At 36.8% G+C, this 8,983-nt stretch overlaps 2 protein-coding genes across 4 annotated transcripts in view; one reads left to right on the top strand and one right to left on the bottom strand.

Moving 5' to 3' along the window:
* The window catches only part of LOC135728334 (uncharacterized), a 7,030-nt gene extending 5,485 nt beyond the window's left edge, over positions 1–1,545 (bottom strand). Inside the window, exons 1-2 of one of the 3 annotated variants that reach the window (XM_065246507.2) lie at positions 1,386–1,545; positions 1–41 (exon numbers count right to left, since the gene is read on the bottom strand). The exon at positions 1–41 is cut by the window's left edge and continues 23 nt beyond it. In XM_065246507.2, coding sequence (XP_065102579.2) covers positions 1–41; positions 1,386–1,412 — 68 coding nt within the window. In that variant the 5' untranslated portion in view covers positions 1,413–1,545. The remainder of the gene's footprint in view (positions 42–1,385) is intronic. The other 2 variants (XM_065246508.2, XM_065246506.2) reach the window with 2 other exon arrangements.
* The window catches only part of LOC135728333 (uncharacterized), a 32,630-nt gene that overhangs the window by 11,432 nt on the left and 12,215 nt on the right, over positions 1–8,983 (top strand). The window lies entirely within an intron of this gene.

The following is an 8,983-nucleotide window of genomic DNA, read 5'->3' as shown; positions in this document are numbered from 1 at the left end:
TTCCTTTTCCCAGAAGTGCTCAATATTCCTGCCGATGTCATCTGAAAGTATGCAAATAATGTTAATCCTCAGGCTTTATGTTTTGTTTTACAGTGCAAAAACACAAAATAAATGTTTAATGTACACATCATTACTAAAGAGGCTATCAGGAATTTTTTAATGCACTGCAAAAATGACTTTCTTAATTAGTATTTTTGTCATGTTTTCAGTACAAATATCTAAAAATTCTTAAATTTAGATCAATTTTCTTGATGAGCAAAATAACCTAAGAATATAAGACAAAAAACAAAAAAATCTGCCAATTTGGTTAAAAAAAAAAACTTGCAAAAAGTTTTTCTTTTTTCTTAAACACTTAAATTAAGTAAAACAAAATTATTATCCCATTGGAAGATTGTTTTGCTTGTTTTAAGCACAAATTACTTACATTTATTTTTTTATTTTTTTGTCTTAAAAAATTATTATTCTTATTATTATAAAACTTATTTTCTTGAATCATTTTCCTCATCAAAGAAATGCATCTTATGATGTCACCATTAGTCAATAATATCAAATAGCTGAACCAGACCATAGTAACACATCTGATGCGGTGGCTTCCATAAAGTTTATTTTGATAAAGAGCAATAAAATCTCTCTTTAAGACAGAAATGTCTATAGTTACAAATGTTTTCCAGAAATGAGACTGCTCTCTCTCTCTCATACACAATTAACAACTTGTTTGTTCTTTGTCAATCCCACGGGTGTAAGTGCAAAGCACGGCTTGTTACCCCTTTCCCCATGAGATAGTGTACAACCCCCTTTAGGACACTACCGTGGAAACCACGACTCCTACGAAAACATCGCTTCTCCCAAATAACGACTCAATTTCTTTCTCATTTATTCCACTGTTATAAAATCCATTTCTGTTACATGACATTAGTCTTTGTTTTGTTCAACAGAAGCTTGACCATCCAAAGTTATGTGGAAAAAAATAAGACTCAATGCAGAGAGTCAATTATATTCAATAATTTAATTTATATCATACGTATGAAGCTTTTCATTAAACATTGAATTTCATTCATCATTTTCTGTAAGTAGCATAGAGTTGAGTAACACAAACGTTCACTCACAAATAATACACAGAGCAAAAACACTTTTCATATAGACATTTATTAAAGAATCGTGCAACTAAGGACTAAATGCAACTTGAGATTTCACTAAACTGAACATGAATAAAATCTCAACTCATTCTTACACCCGTTTTAAAACACCTGGACACCTGCCCTGTTCATCTGTCAGCATCTCATGTGTGGAGACACCGTGCATACACCAACAAAACCTAAGCCCACAGTGGTACATCTATCTAAAACTCTACAATACCTGAACACAGATTAAGAAACCTGGCTTACCTTCAGTGTAGAGCTGGGAAACAGCATACAATAGTAATGATAACAGCTGAGAATGAAGTTAAGTCTCTCTCTCTCTTTCTCTCTCTCTCAGTCTCTCTCTCTCTCTCGCTTTCACTTTTTTTCTCTCATCATTACCTCCTCCAGCCTGGTGACATCATAGGGAATGTTTTCCTAATTAATGGAAACTCTGATGGGATCAACCTCCTGACTGCTTCCTTAAATTAGAATGATGGGATGTGTCCTAATCAAAACAATGTATTTAACTCCCAAAAGTCAAGCAAACTCCGTCAAACAAAAAAAAAAATATGTTGTACATAATAATAACATTCAAGCATTATAAAAATAATATCAGTTGTTTGTAAGGGCTGGAGACTTATTTTTTTTTGTACAATTTCTGCAAGTAAATCAAACTCCCATGCAGTCCTAATGTTACCCCTGTGCTGTGGATCACAAAAATGCAGAGCACAAGCTCTGAGATACAGAAAAATTGTGGGTGCCCACGTAACAAAAATTCACATTCAATTTTACTCATTTATACCACAGGCCTGTTGAATGCTTTATTCTGATTGGTTGCTAAATGTTTCACAGATGTTGATCAGGGTCGGTTCTTGAAGGGTGTTCTGGTGATATCCTGGGTGGGCAATTATATACAGTATTATATACAGTACACTCTAAAAACAAACACTAAAAGTGGTTCACTGGCTCGTAATCATAGGGGAACCATTTTAAGTGCCATATAGCACCTGTGTAGCACCTGTGTAGAACCATATTGTGCTATATTGAGCAATATCTGGTGCTATAGTGGTGCTATATCACCCACGGATGTTTCTTCAAAGGGGCTTTACAGGTGCTATATAGCACTAAAAATGGTTCCCCTATGATTACCAGCTTTGCACAAATTCACTTAAATTTAATATGTTTTGTCTAAAAACAAGACTAATTTTCTTAGGTAATTTGCTCATCAAGAAAATACATCTTGATTTAAGAATTTTTAGATATTTCTACTGAAAACAAGACAAAAATACTAAGTAAGAAAGTCATTTTTTGCAGTGTGTGCAGTGGAATAAGTTATTGTAATATTCAGTACGTAGTGCTAGTGATGCAATACAAATAGTCCAGTAGTGCAGGTGAACATGGAATACATATATTGTTTTGACGTTTGCAAATCGGCTATTTTGTACCCTGGTTTTGAGGCAGGCTTGTTTCAACGAGCAGGCCGCATAGAAGACTTGGAAGTAAATGGCCACTGCTATGATTTGATAACAGATTTTCATAGTAAACTAGCTTTCAACTACTCCGTCATTACTTCCGGTGTGGAAAAAAGGCAATTGAAGGGACTGTTTACCGGATATTGCTGTGTTGTTTACAGGAAATTACCATAAACAACACAGTAAGCACTCATCAGAATCTATATTCTATAATCTATAATCTATATCTGACGGAGCAGCCATATCACCCTGTAGCCCAAGACAGCTTGCCCACTGAAGCTAAGCAGGGCTGAGCCTGGTCAGTACTTGGATGGGAGACCACCTGGGTAAACCAGGTTGCTGCTGGTAAAGGTGTTAGTGAGACCAGCAGGGGGTGCTCGGTCTGTGTGGGTCCTAACACCCCAGTATAGTGATGGGGACACTATACTGTCAAAAAGCACCGTCCTTCGGATGAGACGTTAAACCGAGGTCCTGACTCTCTGTGGTCATTAAAAATCCCAGGATGTCCTTTGAAAAGAGTAGGGGTGTGCCCCGGCACCCTGGCAAAGCTTGCACATTGTCCTACTAATCATCCCTCATACTAATTGGCTATATCACTCAGCCTCCTCTCCACTAATAAGCTGCTTGGACGCTATATCCAATTTGATTATATCCATTGTGCCACTAGTTTAACTTCCCTACTATGTCATGTGCAAAACAGTTGGCAAAAAATTCACTGCACCTAAGAAGTTTCAGTATACACATTATCCCACCGAACATAAAACAAAATATTTCACACACATTTCCATTAAAAATAATAATAATTATTATTATTTTCAGGGATGTGCTGCATAGTATTTGTGTCTTTATTTGTAACAATCTCAAAAACACTTCTCATTTTCTAAACCCCTTCAAGCTTGTGCCAAATGTGCTTGTGTTGTAGTGATGTGAACGGCTTCTTGTATCCTGACGTGAGTCACGGGCAATACTGTACATCACATTAAAAGAATTTAGTGTGTCTGTCAAGATAGTTAGCATACCGTATGTATTGCCCTTCTGAATACAACAATAGAACCACCAAATAATGTTTTTTTTATTAATAACCATTATAAAACATTAGCTTTTCACCATTAAAAGTATTGAAAAAATCCTTTTTGTGTTGTGTTTTGAACATTATTCCAACAGGATTTATTGGTGTTCTATTGGATTCCATACACCTGACAATAAGCATTTATGTTCATAGTACTATTTTATGAACTTCAGACACTGAAATGTGTTTTTACTGCTTTCAAGTGAAGTGCATCATATTTATTAGACAGTGCCATTTATGTAAGAAAATACCAAGCATTACAACAAATTTGCTGAGCTCATTATTATACAGTATGTGTCCCCCAGTGTTTGGTAAACGTAGCAAAATTCAATTAAAAAAATCTTTGATTACACTTTATTTTACGGTGTCTTTGTTACACATGCTACACATAATTATTATTGTAATAACAGTTAATTATGCTTATACCATGGTCTGTTTAAATACTCGATTCTGATTGGCTGGAAGGTGTGCATTAAAACCGTTTAATGCACAGGTAGTTCCAGTCAGTTTGATTACAGTTAGAAATTAATCCACTACTATAAACATTGGTAACCATAGTAACACAGTTACACTTGCAGAGAGAGCGAGAGAGAGAGAGAGCGAGCGAGAGAGACGTAAGTGCGTCTCTCTCGCTCTCTCTGGTCCTTCTCTTTCAGTTCTCTGTCTCTCTCTATTAACAATGAATTTAAATAAATGTGATAATTCATTTAAATAAAAGCAATACAATGGCACTACTTTATTTAAAGCGGATGGAGTCCGAGCCTTAACTTAAGAAAATGACCGTCATTTTTACCCGTCTGTCAAAAAATTACACTGTAAACATTAATTACAGCTTTAACTTGGCAAATAACCAAGGTATAAGCGGGATAATCCACGGCTAGCCATGCATTAAATTTAATGCATGGCTAGCCGTGGGTTATCCCTTACATAATTACATGCAACTAACCCTAAACCAAACCCTAATCCTTACCCCAACCCTATAGTAAGTACATGTTGTTAATGATTATTAATTAATGCTAATATGATAGGTAACAGCAAAAGAGCGCTCACGCTTCAAAATTTGATTGACAAGACAGCTGACTCGGTGGTTGCCTAGCAATATAAAAAGTTGCGTCGCACTGCTCTTTTTTTTTTTTTTTTAAAAAGGCAGTGCGCCGCGCCTTGCGTTTCCAAGCGTTTAAAGCGCTTTTCGTGTGATTAGCCCCTTAAGCTTCATTCAGACTAGCAGGGATTAGAAACACGAGCGACAGTGACCGTTGCCAACTGGATGGGTCGTGTCCAGTCGCATGACAAAGTTGAAAAATGTTTAACTTTATGCAAATTATGACCAACTTTCGGGGGCAACAACCAATGAGAACGAAGCATATTTCTATTGAAAACAAGACAAAAATACTAAGTAAGTCATTTTTTGCAGTGCAGTGACAAAGTCGCTTATAATGTGAATGTATCTTTACACTTCCAATGACACCAAAGCAGGTTTTAGCCGACATACTGCAAAGTTGAATATTCATTGCAAAATGTAATTGCTCCTGCGTGCTTTGTATACTTTTAAAGAGTTTTCAGAGTAATATGAGGAAAAGTTGATGAGGTAGATCAGGTCATGAAAGCTGTCCGTTGCTTTATCGATACACGTTAAAAGGACTCTAGGGGCATTATAATGATCTGTTGTTTAATATATTAAGTTTAGCTATGTACATGACAATGAAGTGGTTTCTCAGGCAGGGATTAGCTTAAACCAGGACTAGGCCTTAGTTTAATTAGGAAATATAACTAGTTTTAACAAACATGACTTACTAAAAGTATTACTTGTGTGCATTTTGAGGCAAAACAAAGGGCACTGATGTATTTTAAGATATCTCAGTAAGTTATTTTTAGTTTGGACAGCTCTTAGATTTATTTTAGTCTAGAACAAATCTAATCCCTGTTCGGGAAACCGCCCCTATGCCTTTTGAATTAAAGTGCACTGTAAACTCATGCTGGCGCCATTCATTTCATACACAGAATGGGTCAGGTGATGTACGGAGCTCTGTAATAACATCTGGCTTTAAAAACACATTTTCCCATCTCTTCTAGTTAGGACAAACTAATTCTTTGTATAATGTTAACCAGAGGCGTCATTAGGCTATTTTTAGGGCGGCATTAGCCCATCTATGCAATACAGTGGAATACTCCAATAATGTGGTGGAGCTAGAGGGGTGTCTGGGGTGTCCAAATATAATGCACTACTTTCACTCCCTCAAATAATTAATTTTCAGTTAATTGACGCGTTTTGCAAGACCGGACACAAAAGGGTCGATTGAAGAAGTTGAATCCTCATGCTATGCGTCAGGTGCAGAAGCTGGTTATAAAAACAAACGCATGAGTGCTGCCAACATTGCTTTACATGTTGTAGAAGGTCAGATTGTCAGTGGTCAGATGCTAGTAACTAAACCACTAGCCACTGTGGTGTGTTGGGCGTCGGGTCCTGATCATACTGTCGGGGCTTGTTCCTGCAATAACAACCCGCTGCCTAAACAACATTTAGAAGAAATACTTTCAATATGAGACAAGCCCTTCAATCACAGAGGTGGATTTAGGGGCAATATGTCGAAATTATTTTGCTTTCAAATATTTGGCTTTGCATTTCCATTTGGCATCACATCTCTTATTTTCATAATTACTCTATTTCCCTGGATGCTGTTGAACTGTGGTTAAACTATAAACAAATCACATCGCCATGTTTTTTTAAACAGGCAAATAACTCTCCATCAAACATAATACAATACCATACATTGTAATACACAAAATTAAACTATTTCCCAAAGATAAAATAATACATTGACATTTACATAGTTAATCAACTTTTGACATATAAGAGCCTTAATACATACAAAAAAGACCTCCATAATTATTTCTCACTAGAAATAAAGGATTTGTTCAAATTAAACTGTTAAAATGTCAATGTTTCTTAAGACCCTTTATCTCTTTAGTTATTGACCTTAAATAGTCACTTGTCTGTGGTTATTACACTTACAATACTGACAAAATAATCTTTTTTTTTTTTTTTGCAAATATACTACAGTTTAGTGTGCAAAAAAATAACCAAAAACATATTATTAAAGAACATATTTAAAAAAAAATAAGAAGGACATGACCACTTTTAAAGGAATAGGTCGCCCAAAAATAAAAACTCTTATTCATCTTATTTTTCACGACAACAAGGGCGACGCCATTGCGCTCATTTTGTTAACCTACACTGTTAGGGGTTGTGTACACCAAAACTTTTACGCCCGCGGCCGGCGCATGTTTTCAATTGTTTCCAATGGAAGCTCGGCGTTTTTCAAATAAGCGAGCAGCTAGCGGGTTTTTTCCGCGCTGAAAACCGGCGCTCGGCGGTTTTTCCGCGCTCGGCTCTGAGCGTCGAGAGTTGAAAGAGATTCAACTTTAGGAGAAAAGCTCCGCTCGTCAATGTCAGTTCTCACACGGCCGCCCAATCACAGTGAAGGAGGGGCGGGACATTACCACAGCAACCAACCGGCTCGCAGCTGAAGTATCACAGCTACCAAAGTGCTCAGCTGAAGAAAGCTGGCACTCAGCTGAAAAACAGCTGGCATTCGGCGTCCTCGAGGCGTTTTCAGACGCGTTTAAAAGGTTTGGTGTGTCCAGCCCCTTAGACTTAACTGTAAATTCTACAGTTACTTACCACAAAATGCCCAGTAAAATACCATCATTTTCTTTTCCAGTTCATTACTGTAATATGCATTGCATTATGGGTATTAACATTTAATTTACAGTGATTTACTGTATGTTTTGAATTTGCGGTAGACTGCTGTAACAGCAGTAGTGCTACTGTAGTTGAATAAAACAGTGTTATAAAAGCATATAAAATGTAAAAATAAAATATATCTATGAAATAAAATACATTTTATTTGTTATGCTTTTAGCAGTGAAGCAAATTTCAAAATGGTAATTGTATTTCAGCAGTGTAAATAATTTATTGAGAATTGTAGATGAAAACAAGAAAGGGATTATGGATAAATGCTTGACCGTCCGATTTGAATTTGACCTTAAGACTTCAAAACACTAGTGACACCAAGATTTCACCCCTTGGAGTGTCGGGAGAGTGACAGAAGAGGCAGAAGTGACTCTGTGGCACTGTGGTAGTGTTACGGCCCTACGACATGGACGACCCTGGTTCGTTTCCCCTTCAAGACAATATTTTTTAAACTAGGTTACAGTAAGGGTATTATACTGTAAAATGGAACTGCGGTAAAGGCATCACACTGTAAAAAACATGTACAGTTATGGTACTGTAATGGGGCAGTTACAGTAACTTACCGCATATGCAATAAAAAGTCTAACAGTGTACTTCCTGCCCCATAAAGATGATGAGCTGAGGAAGTGACTGAAGGCATTCAATTTAAAAAGCTCAATCAAGCGCCCTTATGTTTGTTTCTTACCAATTTTAATGGATATTGGTAGGCATAAGTACTTTAATAACTTTTAATGCTGCTCCATCAACTCCTCCTGACAGGACGAGGTAGTTAAATATGTCCTATATAAGTTACCTGCTGCGGCCACAGCCATATCATCTACCCACGTAACAACTGATGGGACAATATGAGACTATCCGAGCTTTGTATGTAAGTTTTCTCCGTGCTCACAACTTAAAACATTTATAGCATTAGCGTTATTTGTCATTTTGCTAAAGTTATAGTGAACTACAAACAATCTTCTAACCACCAAACTAGCTACCAGATGTTAACATCAGCTTAGTGGCTTAAGTCTAAAAAAAGTCAAAAATTGGGTTATTTGATCAATATCAACATACCATAGTAGTACCAAAGTACATCTTTAGCCCTTTTCACATGGACATTACATGATCTCTCATGATTACATGATTTAAAAAATGTGTAGATAAAATGATTAGAGGAATGCATTATTGCATCAAAGTTTACCTGATATGTGAGCATGTGTGATTCCGCGCCCCTGGGCCCTGAACTCTGGCGAAGTTTGGCTTTTTTTTGTACCAAAATGAATCTAGAAATCTACTAATATAACGTCGAGACTGTCACATTTTAAACTATACATTTTCTACCCAGATGAGGTTAACTGCACATTACCGTACTGGGGTTTGGAAATGTTTTAATTCCTCAGATAGCAAGATGCAGCAGCAACAGCAAAGAGCTCGTGAGCGCGCTCAGACGCTGATGACATCTGCGACTGCGCTGACTGCAGCACCTGCCGCCAGAATAAAGTAATGACACACAATCAAAACGGCGAAAATCTCCGAAAAGTTACAAGGATGCAGCACAGAATTGATAATATTGTGCATATTAAAC

Source organism: Paramisgurnus dabryanus, chromosome 13, assembly GCF_030506205.2.
Source record: "Paramisgurnus dabryanus chromosome 13, PD_genome_1.1, whole genome shotgun sequence".
Taxonomy (NCBI): domain Eukaryota; kingdom Metazoa; phylum Chordata; class Actinopteri; order Cypriniformes; family Cobitidae; genus Paramisgurnus; species Paramisgurnus dabryanus.
This window is presented reverse-complemented; position numbering and strand designations above follow the sequence as displayed.